The sequence below is a fragment of the Gopherus evgoodei genome, chromosome 11 (assembly GCF_007399415.2).
Source record: "Gopherus evgoodei ecotype Sinaloan lineage chromosome 11, rGopEvg1_v1.p, whole genome shotgun sequence".
In the NCBI taxonomy this organism is placed as follows: Eukaryota; Metazoa; Chordata; order Testudines; family Testudinidae; genus Gopherus; species Gopherus evgoodei.
In genome coordinates, this window is record NC_044332.1 from 62896768 (window position 1) to 62910292 (window position 13525).

The window sequence follows — 13525 nt, forward strand, 5'->3', positions numbered from 1 at the left end:
AGTGAGAGTCATGTTCATTTTTCTGAGGGCGAGACTGAGCTCTTGAAGTTAAACATGTACAAAAATATTTGTGCATATTGTGTTTTATTAAATGCAAAACTAGTATTAATTCAGCGTGGTGAGATCAAGCCCTCAAAAGGCAAATGTTAGGATCCAGCCTCAATACAGTAACTCCTCACTTAAAGTCGTCCCAGTTAACATTGTTTCATTCTTAGGGTGATGATCTATTAGAGAACATTCTAGTTTTAAGTCACGAAAAGTTCTTTTATAAGGTTGTTTGGCTTTCTCTGCGTGCCTGCCCGTTGCTCCTGCCAGGAAGAGAGCAAGGCCCCGACCCCATTCCCCAGAAGGAGTGCCAGGGGGGTGGAACGGGGCAAGACCCTGTGCCCCAACCCCACTATGTCCCTGCCTCAACTAAGCTTCACAATCATTATTGGTGAGTACAATATTACATTGTTTAAAATAATTTAAGACGTATAGTGTATATGTATATAATGTTTTTTGTCTGGCAAAAAAAATTTCCCTAGAACCTAACCCCCTGTTTACATTAATTCTTATGGGAAATTGGATTCACAATATCGTTTTGCTTAAAGTAGCATTTTTCAAGAACATAACTACAATGTTAAGCGAGGAGTTACTGTATTAACTCATCAACCTTACACTCAGTGTATATTTAATCATATTAATTAATAGGAAATATACAATGCTAGAGCTACCTTGAACTAGTTTGCTGACTTTGATCTGGCAATCTTAACATTACCATTGTGCTAGCATTTCTTTTTTGTAGCAGCTGCCTGTGTAGAGGTTAAAAGTCTACTGATGTTATCTAATCTGGATTCTCCCTTTTGTCCCAGAACCACTCTATCAAAGATCCCTAATAACCTCTTCCTGTCTATATCTCAGAATATATATTCCTTCCTGGTATGCACCTCCTGCCTGACCCAATCCCTGAGGTCATGGAGCCAAATGCCAGCCCCAGCATCTGACAGATGAACTCCATCCCCTTCCTAGAGAGCTCAGGTCTATTGTATCTGATATCGCTATGTGCTGTCCCCATCAGCATCCCACCACACCCAAACTCTCAAAATGATTGCAGCTACCTCATGGTTCACATTTTTTCTTGCTCAGTTGACATGAGCTGGCTCATTGACCCCGCACCAAACTCATTTTGCAAGCACCAGATTAATTGAGTGTCTTGCAGGAAGAGCTCCACATCCCTCTGTATCCTAGTCTCTAAGTTTAACCCTGTGCAGTCCCCAGGACCATTGCTGCCCTGGTGAATAGTCAGGACCATCAAGTGGCTGTAGCTTGGCTATCGAGTGCCGAGACCAGCTCATGCTTCATCATCTGTCATACCACTGACAGCAAATGGCTTCAGCCTTGCAGCTTAGTTTCAACCCACTTGCTGACATGGCCAATGTCCAGCCACAATTGCTTAATCCAACATCAACTAGCAGCATCAATGAGTGATGGGACCAGCTCATGCCCCATTGGCCATACCATCAAAGGCCAATGGCTTCAGTCTTGCAGTGCAATTATGATGCAGCTGCTCTGCTGCCTGGCCAACATTCAGCCCCAAATGCTTAATCAACCCATCATCAACGAGCAGCATCAGTGGGTGCCAAGAGCAGCTAGTGTCCCATCTGCCATACCCAAAGCAGCTTGCTCTCACAGCATGCCTATCCTGCTTAACCCACTGCATATGTACAGCTTCAGCCTTGAAGCCCAGCAGCGATCCATCTGCCGACCTGGCTACCTTTTGCAGGTCCAATGCACTATAGAGTGTCTGCAAATTCAAACATCGACTACACTTTGGATATCTACTGGTTTCAGAAATGGAGAGGGTTATTTACACTTAATGCCAGTCCCAGCAACCTTTCCCCTGGGTGGACTCATGTTCTGTAACAATTTGATTTCTAGTGTCCTATAGCCTGAACCTAGCAATAGTCAAAGCCCTCTGATGCTGCTGTTGTCACTGCCCCAGTCCTGAAAGAATATGAGCTAAAGTTAGCTGGATTGAGATTCAGCAGGGCAAAGCTTTATTTATTACTGCGGCAACCTGCTGTCTTGTCAGGAAACTACTATCACATGCATAAACAGTGGGTCTGGCTCTTGGTTCCATCTGGCTAGGAAAGCTTTGAGTTCCCTTACAGAGCACAGGCATTCATCTGCACATTTACGTATCACCACTGAGGCCTCATCCCATTCTGATCTATTTCAGAGAACCTTAAGTGCAGCAACACTGCACAAGTGATGCTGTACATTTGGTAATTCAACTGCCCGCCTGGACCTGTCCATGGTTGCCTGCAGCACTGTTACCCTGAAAGCACCAACGAAGGCCACAAGAAATGCTGCCTTGAATAAAATGGCCTCCATCACAGCACTGCATATCCTGAGCAGCCCATTTAATAACCCTGTAAGAATTTCTGTGTCTGTGCGATTCCTGTCACCCCTCCTCTGCCCTTCATCTCTGGACCAAGGCCTTCCACACTAGGAAATCTCTACATGAGCCTGGGAAACCTGCTATCTTACACCAGTAGGACAGTCCTACTATTTGACCCGATATAGTGGTGGGAGCTAACCCATAGTGCACTGAGGACATAGCATCTCTCACCACCTGATGCTAAGGAATGGGTCACAGATGCTAGAGTCCTTCCTGAACTTTAGATTCTGTGAACTCAGTAAGATACACCACACAGGCCATCGTTGGGGCAACTGCATTCCTGACTACTCCTGTGACTGTCAGCAGCCAAGATTCCACATTTGGTTGGGCATCACCTGTGGATCTCTGTTGGCAAACAGGGCAAACTCCTGGAACCTGTTGTCTGTCTGCTGCAAGGTGAATGGTCCCAGGGTACAGTCCACTAAAATCTCCGTCCTACTCTGATCCTCAATCCAGGCTAGGGAGTGTCCCCCTCCAGCTCCCCTCCTCACAACTGTTGCCTTGCCAGTGGTCCCCATCCACTCCGAAGTCCTGGAGGTCTGAGAATCTCTTCCCCGGCAGTGACTCTAGGTCCATGATTGCTTGACAAAGTGGCATAAAGGAATCCTTGCCCATCTCTGAGGCCACCACTCAGTGCATCCATGAGGGCTGGACTGGGGCTCCCCAGGGAACAAGAGGGGAAACCCCTTCTAAGGCTTCCGGCCACTCCCATGCCCCTCCCCCCCACAGTGCCAACCCTTGCTGTAGCTGCCCCAATCCTCCTCCTGTGCCTTATTTCAGCAGTCATGGGCTGTCCCCCTCTGAGGGGGGGTGGAGAGAGCAGGGCCAAGTGCTGTCCCCTGACCTCAACACCCTCCCCCATGAGGTAAGGGTGGGAGGGGAGTTAGCATCTTTCCAGGTCCCAAAGGAATGGCTCCTGGAGTGGGTTCTTGAAATGCCCCCTGCCACACCATCAGGGTTGGCTCCAGGCCCCAGCGTGCCAAGCATGTGCTTGGGGCGGCATGTCGCGGGGGGCGCTCTGCTGGTTGCCGGGAGGGCAGCAGGTGGCTCCCACAGGTGTGCCTGCAGATGCTCCACTGGAGCCACGGGACCAGCGGACCCTCCGCAGGGATGCCTGCGGGAGGTCCACCGGAGCCGCAGGACCGGCGAGTGGCAGAGCGGCCCCTGCGGTGTGCCGCTGTGCTTGGGGTGGTGAAATGGCTAGAGCCAGCCCTGCACACCATCAGTAGCCTCCTCTGTCCCGTGTCCCCCAACCTACTCCCCCATGAGCAGGGTGAGGAAAAGGGCAGCAGCACCATGGACAGTCCTGGCAACAGGACTCAGGGAGCCAGATGTTCCCATGGCGGCAGCAGCAGCCACCCCACACATCCTTGCCCCATCTCCCAGCAGCAAGGGGAGTCAGTGGTGCACTGCTGAGTCCCCTGCAGCTTCCTCTGGTTTGAATTCTCTGCAGCTCTGGAAGCAGGCTGCATCAATACCCACCCAGCCACCCACCCTGCAGGGCTCCTACTGTTTGGGCAGGCTGTGCCTCCAGGTCAGGGAACCAAGTGTCTGACCCCCATGACAGGCGAGAGACCTCTCCACCAGAGTGCATCCCCAGAAGCAGGGAGGGGCGGTCCCAGAGTGCCTCTCTTTCCTCTGGGCACTGCATTGCCTGGCTGTAGAAGCCACCTCGATTCTTCCTTGTCCTGGAATCCCAGAGCTGGGAACCTAAGAGAGTCCATGTGCTGGCTCTGATCCCATGATTCTTGCAACTTTGCCCATATGTATGCGTGCTCCAGGCAGCAACAGCTAACCAAAGAGTAAGGGTACATCTATGCTGCAATGAAACCCCCCTGGTACAGAATATCAGAGTTGGGTCAACTGAGTTGGGCTGGGCTAAAAACTGCAGTGTAGATGTTTGGGATTGGGCTGGAGCCTGAACTCTGGGACTCTCCCCACTTGTAGGGTTTGAGGGCCAGGACTCCAGCCCAAGCCCAAATATCTACACGGCAATTTTTAGCCCTGCAGCCCAAGCCCCAGGAGCCTGAGTAGCTATGCAGTGGGTCTTTTACAGCAGTGTAAATATACACAAAGAGGCTTTTGAAAAACACCTGAGCTTAAGTAGGCAAGGAGAGGCACACAACCACCAATCAACTAGCCCCATCGCCCTTTGCCCAGCTGATAGCTAATCAGAGAACCAAAAGGGAGTTTGAAGGGGCAGAGGCCCCCTACCTGCTGCAGTTTGGACTTCTGTCCTACTCTGCTGTCAAAGTCCCTCCCCCGACTCCAGGCAATAAGGTATATTCAAAAATCCTGTCCTCCTTTGGCTTGTCTCTCTCTCTCTGTTCCTTTCTGGTTCTCCTCCTACCTCACCAATTTTTCTTTTGCTGCTGGTAAGGAGTGTGACTGGCACTGTTTCTGTGCTATGGCCTGGCCTGAAGCTAGACTGAATATTGTCTCAGAGGTCAGTGGTGATCTGGTGCTTCTGCTGCCAGTATCACAATAATCTTGCCCGGGAACGGAGAGGTTGAGACTGAATGGCAGTCATTGGTGAGAAACGCTGGGTTTTCCCCTCAGAGAACAGGCTGGACTTGTCAGTCTTTCATAATGTTAGGCAGAGCATTTATCTGAGGGACATGTCAACTCTTTCTAGCAAGATTGAGCCAAGGCATTGCTTTCTGACTTTGAGCAGCCAGTAGGGAGAGTGCTCCGTACAGGTGGTAGAATGGAGTTTTTTCCATTGCTTTTTCATACCAGATATACTACCTGTATTTGTGGGACTTCATCCAGTTCTGATACGGTGACAGGAGTGTAAGTTTTCTGTGATTCTAAGATGCAATGATATATGGCGTTCTGAGGATGTGGAGAACCCCACATGAATCAGATCCATGCACTGGCAATAAGGCAGGCCTGTGCTGCCTCTCAGTTTGGGTTATAATTAAGAAAAGATGTCTTCCGGTAAATATGCTAGCACAACAGGTGCAATGAAATATTGCAAATGGCTCAATCCAGTATTGTGCACCTGAGGGTATGTCTACACTACGGGATTATTCCAATTTTACATAAACCAGTTTTGTAAAACAGATTGTATAAAGTCGAGTGCACGCGGCCACACTAAGCACATTAATTTTGCGGTGTGCGTCCATGTACCGAGGCTAGTGTCGATTTCTGGAGCGTTGCACTGTGGGTAGCTATGCTGTAGCTATCCCATAGTTCCCGCAGTCTCCCCCGCCCATTGGAATTCTGAGTTGAGATCCCAATGCAAAAACAGTGTCGTGGGTGATTCTGGGTAAATATCGTCATTCAATCCTTCCTCCGTGAAAGCAACAGCAGACAATCATTTCGCGCCCTTTTTCCCTGGATTGCCCTGGCAGATGCCATAGCATGGCAACCATAGAGCCCGTTTTGCCTTTTGTCACTGTCACCGTATATGTACTGGATGCTGCTGACAGACGCGGTACTGCAGTGCTACACAGCAGTATTCATTTGCCTTTGCAAGGTAGCAGAGACAGTTACCATCCCTATTGCACCATCTGCCATTGTAAATTGGTGATGAGATGATGGTTATCAGACGTTCTGTACCGTCTGCTGCTGTCATGGGCGCTCCTGGCTGGCCTTGCTGAGGTTGGCTGGGGGTACATGGACAAAAATGGGAATGACTCCCTGGGTCATTCCCTTCTTTTTGTTTTGTCTAAAAATAGAGTCAGTCCTATCTAGAATATGGGGCAAGTGTACTAGAGAACCAGAAGGCACAGCCGCTCCATATCAGAGCCTCAGAGATCCCACAGAAATGATGAGCTGCGTGCCATTCTAGAGGGTGCCCCTGCGACAACCCCACCTGTTGCTTCTGTCCTCCCACACCCCTCCTGGGCTACTGTATCAGTTATCCCCCATTTGTGTGATGAAGTAATAAAGAATGCAGGAATAAGAAACACTGACTTTTTAGTGAGATAAAATGAAGGGGAGGAAGCCTCCAGCTGTTATGATAGTCCAGGCAGGACCTTAAAGGGTGGCGAGGGAGAGGAGCCCAGCCTCCCGCTGCTATGATAGTCCAGGCAGTATAGAATCTTTTCTTTAGACATGAAACAGGGGAGCTGATAGAGCTCAGCCTCCAGTTGCTATGATGAAGACGGTTACCAGCCATTCTGTACCATCTGCCGGGGATGACAGAGAGTCATTCCCATTTTTACCCAGGCGCCCCCGGCCGACCTCACCGAGGCCAGCCAGGAGCACTCAGAGGCTGATGATGAAAACGGATATCAGTCATATTGTACCATCTGCCACCGGGAAGGGGATGCTGCTGGTGTTCAGCGCTGCAGCACCCCGTCCACCAGCAGCATGCAGTAGACATAGGATGACATTTTAAAAAGTCAAGAAACCTTTTTTTCCCCTTTTCTTTTAGGGGGGGAAAAGGGTGTAAATTGACAACATATACCCTGAAAAACCCGGGAAAATGTTTTTGACCCTTCAGGCATTGGGAGCTCAGCCAAGAATGCAAATGCTTTTCAGAGACTGCGTGGACTGTGGGATAGATGGAGTCCTCAGTACCCCCCCCCCTCCATGAGTGTCCATTTGATTCTTTGGCTTTCCGTTATGCGTGTGTCACAGCACTGTGATGTGGCCTCTGTCTATCATAGCCTGGAGATTTTTTCAAATGCTTGTCATTTCGTCTTCTATAACGGAGCTCTGATAGAACAGATTTGTCCCCCCATACAGTGATCAGATCCAGTATCTCCCGTACGGTCCATGCTGGAGCTCTTTTTGGATTTGGGACTGCATCGCTACCCGTGCTGATCAGAACTCCACGCTGGGCAAACAGGAAATGAAATTCAAAAGTTCGTGGGGCTTTTCCTGTCCACCTGGCCAGTGCATCCGAGTTCAGATTGCTTTCCAGAGCGGTCACAATGGTGCACTGTGGGATACTGCCCGGAGGCCAATACTGTCAATTTGCAGCCACACTAACCCTAATCCGACATGGTAATACCAATTTCAGCGCTACTCCTCTCGTCGGGGAGGAGTACAGAAACCGGTTTAAAGAGCCCTTTATATCGATATAAAGGGCCTCCTCGTGTGGACGGGTGCAGGGTTAAATTGGTTTAACGCTGCTAAATTTGGTTTAAACGCGTAGTGTAGACCAGGCCTGAGTCATAGAAATCCTAAGATACAGTAGTCACAGATAGCTTCAGACCTCACTAGCCAGATGCCAATATGAAAAGAATCCATGTGAGGGCTGTCAGATTAACCCGTCATATAAGTAACTCTGTTTTGAGCCTAGAGAGATTTCATTCCTATGGCAAACTTTGTGTTGAAGGGTTTACATGAAAAAAAAAATCCATTTCTCAACAGGTTTAACAAGCTAATTTGCTCAAGCCCTGACTTTTCAAATGCCTAAGGTATTAGTAGGAGAGGCTGTGAACTAGTGATGTGCTTCAAGGGAAGTATTTAATACAACCTTCATGATCTTGCAGCTGATCATTGGACACTTCAGAGGTCTTCTCAAGATTTAGAAGAGTCTCTTCATTAAATACTGAATGTACTTCAGAGAGGTACTTAACTGTTTGTAATACAAGAATCAAACTCAGGCTACAACCTGTGGAGGCAACAAAACCCCCTGTCTGTGTTAACGTGCTATCTTCACTCTGTTGAAGGGCTACTCTTTCTCTATCATGTGGTTTCAATTATTTACATCTTTAGTTCCTTGAATCCTGCCCCTGGATCATTATTTCTCCCTTATGCTGAGAAGCAAGGTCCTTCTCCATGTATTTCTGTTAGATGACAAAGCTTGAACCACCAGACACAAGAATTGTAGTCATCATACCAGAGCATATTGCGTGCCACACAGAACGGCATGTAGCTGGTTAGAGCATTCACCTTCACAGCTCTCTGTTTGCTGTATATTCAGCATGGAGCAGCAGTGTTCTGCAGTAGGATGAGTCTGTCAGGATGTGAGTAGAGGGGAGTTTGAGATTAGAATTCTTACTTCATGCACACTCTATAGTGTTCATAGCAATATAGTTCTGTGCTATGTCTACACTACTGCAGTAAGTTGACCTACGCTACGCAACTCCAGCTACGTGACTTATGTGACTTACATAGCTGGAGTCGACATACCTTAGATTGAGTTACCATGGGGTCTACACTGCGGAGGGTTAATGGAAGAAACGCTCCCATGAGTTTACCTTACTTTTCTCATTGGGGTAGAATACAGGGGTCAACTGGAGAGTGATCTGCCATCAATTTGGTGGGTCTTCACTAGACCCACTAAATCAACCGCTGGTGGATCGATCTCAGAGCGTTGATCCCAGCTGTAGTGTAGACCTGCCCCTTATTTGAGAATATTTTCTGGGGATAGCCATGGGTTGAATTGTCCAAATTATATTTCCCTTCATTTAGGTGAATTTTTCCAGTGCCCTTGCCATTGTGGTTGAGAAAGCAGACCAATTATGAAGTACAGTTGCATTCCAAGGAGCCAGCTGTCCCCTCAAATATCCATACAACTTTCATTTGGAGGCTTACAGATCTCAGGGCAGAACTGGGGCCTAAAAGTTCCTTAGCTCCAGGTTTATACTGTAAATCCTACTAAGCCAACACGGGCTACAGTCATGAAGAACAATCACTGATGTTCTCCAACATTCATTTTTCTCCAGCTTGCTTCCTGTCCAGACCCGAAGTGTTGGTAAGCTAGATCTGGTCAGCATTATTAAGCACATTCTCAAAAACATGAGGGGAGGCATTTTCAAAAGTGCTTAAGTAACTTCAGAGTATCTGACACAGAAAGGAGAAAGTCAGTGGGACATGTGCTCCTAAATCACTTAAGTGTTTTTGAAAATCCCACCTTTGAACATTCAGAACTAGGAAATGAAGTCTTTTCACCTAGCACAGTCTTACTGAAATCAGTGTGAACACAAATAAACAATAGTTAGCCCAAATGCTAGTCTACTGAGTGCTAGTCTACTGCTAGTCTTCAGATCTCAGGAATATTGGAGTTCAGAACTTATTCCATATCACCTCCCTCTCCGCACATTACCAGAAAGACACTGACAAATAAGAGGGAGCTCAGAGAAAAACAAAAATGATTATGTGGCAGGAAGGACTGATTTAGGAGAGCTTAAAGAGCTAAATATGTGTAGTCTTGTTCTCTTCAGTCTTCTGTTAGCCTAACAGTTTGCCCATACTGGAAGGTTGTAAACAAGGACAGAATGGAACGTAGGATGGTAGACTGCGGAGTGATGGGATGAAATTTAGAGAGTGAATGTTTAAGAAAAACTGTCTCTGAGATGTGTTTGATTGTGGCACAGTCTCCCAGAAGGAACAGGTGAAAGCTGAATTGCTTGGGACTCAAAGATAGGTTGGACAAAACACTAGAAAATGGATTGTAGGGAACAATCTTGCATTTCTCAGGAAAGGGCTGCAATGATAACTTCAAAAAGAACTATTAAACCCTTTGTTCAAAAGCTAAAACCTTTCCCGATTCTAGCTCCTCTCTTTGAGAGCATTGGTCTGCCATTGCAAGGCCATTAGTAAGAGAAACAGGATAGTCTAGTGCTTGGAGAATGGGGGTGGGCCCTCATGTGTTCTGTTCCTGGTTCTGTCACAGACTTGCTGTGTGACCATTGAGCAAGTCATACCTTTATGCATTAGTTTATCGATATGTACAATGGGGATTATAACACTTACCTCAGTCACAGGAGTGTTGTGAGGGTTCAGTCAGTGGTTTGAAAGTGCTTAGAGATCCTGAAATGAAAAACTTGTCATTGTACAGCATTTATTATTAGGAACATGGGTTATACAAGAGCACATCGCTTAACAACCACTCTGCTCAGGTTCCTTTGGGTGATAAATACAAGGCACTGGGGTTTATTTAATATTGAGAGTGAAGCAGCATTTCCAAATGGAAGGCTATCTCCTGCCATGGAATTTTAATCAGAGCTCCCTTATGTCTTTGGAAATTAACAAGGAGAAAGAACAAAAAATTAAGGGGAGAAAGGATGCCTCAGAAGTTAGGGACAAGCCTGAGACCCAGGTCAATTCACTGCTCTGCCAGAGAATTCCTGTGTGATGTTGGGCAGGTCATTTAGGGTATTGACTACACTGCAATAAAAGACCCACGGCACAGATGCGGCTGGCCCAGGTTGCTGACTCAGGGCTTGCAGGGTTCAGGCTACAGAGCTATAAAACTGCAGTATATACATTTGGGCTTAGACTGCAGCCCAGGATGTGAGACCCCATGAATGGGTTGGGTTTCAGAGCCCAGGCTACAGCCAAGCCCAAATGTTTACAGATATTTTTAGCCCCACAGCCACGCCCAAGTCAGGTGATCCAGGCTCAGACTTGGTGCTCTGGGTTTTTTTAATGGCAGTGCAGACATGCCCTTAATCTCTCAGGCCGAAAGACTTTTGAAAATCAGGACCCCAGTGCTTCAGTTCCTCATTTATAAATAGAGACAATAGTTCTTCCCTACCTTAGGGGTACTGTGAGGATAAATACAATAAAGATTCAGAGGCACTCAGATGGGGGCCATAGACAGGAAGTATTAGATGCTATCGTCTGTTGGCATGCAGATGTCCTAGCAGTTAGTGCAATATAAAAGGTAGAAACTAGGCTAAAAGCTGTAGCAGGCAGAGAATTAGAATCTTTGGCTATGTTTAAACTAAATTATTTTCCCTACAATTTCCCACTATTCCTAATACTAGAGCATTTAAAGCAATATGTCTTCTAATCTTGCTCCAAGCAGGCCTAAAATGATCTCTAAAGTGCAGGCAGATGCCACCATCTGATCCATACAGACATTCTGACCACCAGCGCAACTACACGCTTGTTAACAACAGTGGGAAATTATAGAATGAGGACGTGGCCTTTGAGGACTGGTGGTGGAAGGTCATTGTTCAGCAGAAAACAAACCACTGACTGTGAAAGAGTGAAACGGTGAAGTGTGAGTTTGGGAGGAAAAGGTGGCTGCAAATATGCAGCAAGAGGAAAGACTTTTTCTTTTAAAAAGCAGGATGTCAAGGAGCGACAGTAAATGCCCTAGAAGAGGAAATGTCTTTGAAGCGCCAACCTGATAAATTAAAAGAAAGAAAAGTAAAACATTTAGATTTAAAAGAACATCATCAAGCCTGCAAACAGCTGACTGGGAGTGACAAGTATGCAGGTCTTTTGAAGTGTATGGGGAATAGTCTGAGCAGGCTTACGCTATTACATCCAGCAATGTATTCAGCTAGAAGATGAAGCTCTAATATATATTAAAGCAGGATATATGGATCAAAAGAAAAACAAATATTAAAGTGCAGTTCTCTGACGTTATGATGTAAAAATGGCACTTTCATATTCATCAGATCTGCTCCAAGTGTGTATTCACAGACAACTCTACTTCAAGTCACAGAAACACAGCACACACTATGGGAGAGTGAGATGGAGTTGTGTTCTTAAGTTACTTACTAATGTCTTACCAGTTAACACAGGCACACAGGCACTGAATACACTGAGATTGTATGTGTATTTTTAAGGGCATCTATGGATAGCAACAGCCCTACACAGTGACAGAGTATTATTTGGCCTGCAGAACCTTTATCCGTGGTATTATGAAAGACAGATGCCAGCCTGAAACACTGAGTTTGCAAGTCTTGAAGTTAGAAAGAAGATTGTGTATGTTCATTTTTCAGGTAGTAATCTGGACACTGGTGAGAAACTAGCTATATAGAACCGTAAGGAGGCCATTAAAAGAAAAGGTCACTTTTCAGATAGAATGACCCTTGGACAGATATCCTGAAAGTGGCAAAGCTGCTCAAGGAAAGACTCAGTGAATAGGATTTAGAATGGAAACTGAAAGGGGAATGTAAAGTGTGGCTCATGACTGAACAAGAGAGAGAAAGGCAAGAGATGGACGTTACCTCATTCGTACTGGAAATGAAAAGCACCAGCAGGTCCTAGGATATAAAGGGTGGATACTGAACATTCCAACTCTGATTTTTTTCCCCCTAGCCTCATAGTAAACTGTGTCTGAGCATGTGCTAGAGACCTGTGTCACCTTTCTCAGCACAGCACAGCATTAAATGGCCTCTACTCAACAGTCACAGAGACTCTCTGCCCTCTGTGCTACTAGGTGAGGTATAATGGCTTTTGTCCCCCCAGAGTCTCTTCACAGTTGAGGCAATTGAGCTGATGCTGAGATTGAGTGCTTCCCTTGATTTGTATGGGTTATTTTTTCTCTTCCAGGTTTCAACTCTCTTGTAGGTGGAGTAATGGGATTTTCCATCCTTCTAAGTGCAGAAGTTTTTAAGCACAATGCTGCTGTCTGGTACCTGGATGGCAGTATAGGAATTTTAATGGGACTTACAATACTTGCCTATGGAATCAAGTGAGTTAAACTTATTTTTGTAATTTGCTCTGTCAGCAATGCATTAGCAAGCACATTCATTCATGATCTACAGTTCTAAATGTCTTGCCTGTTAATGAACACGATGAGCACAATCCTCACTTAAAATGTGTCTCTCTTCATCTGGAATGCGTGTGCACACCTGCACGTTTCTGGCTGCTAGCTACTGCAGTGGGAGCTTGCAGCATGGCAGCTCATAACACATTACCACAGATTCTGTTAGTTATTGAAGGCAACAGTGTCTGAGAGCAAAGAGAAGAATGCTGTTCATTAATTCTTCGGGAACCTGGTCTTCTCAAGTGGATGGGAGCAGGAGAGAGGCTAATTTCTAGGTGGGCTATGGTGTACTTTCTATAGCACTCTATGGGAGAACAGAAAGTTTCTAGTCACTGAAAGGTGGAAAAAAAACCACCTTTGTACCATCCCCCTGAACATCTAGTCCTTTGGGCATGTTTAAGGTTTATTTGTTCTCAGAATATTCTTTTTTTTATTATTAAAGTAAGAATGGTTATTTCTTCCAGAACAAAAATAATATTCCATTAATCCTACAATGAAAACAGAATAGTTATATAATAAAATGGAGCCTATTCATATACCAATTACGTTTCACTCAATACATCTCTTCTGTTAAGAGGTATTTGGTATTCAGTACAACACCTTTAACAAAAGGATTGTTGGTGTTTCAAATATAATAAGTGTCAGCTGATAGAGGTTTATGTATCTTT

At 46.0% G+C, this 13525-nt stretch overlaps 1 protein-coding gene across 1 annotated transcript in view; it reads left to right on the top strand.

The window, feature by feature from the left end:
• Positions 1-13525, top strand: part of TMEM163 (transmembrane protein 163) — a 171518-nt gene that overhangs the window by 155165 nt on the left and 2828 nt on the right. The window contains exon 7 of the mRNA XM_030580880.1: positions 12641-12782. Coding sequence (XP_030436740.1) covers positions 12641-12782 — 142 coding nt within the window. The remainder of the gene's footprint in view (positions 1-12640; positions 12783-13525) is intronic.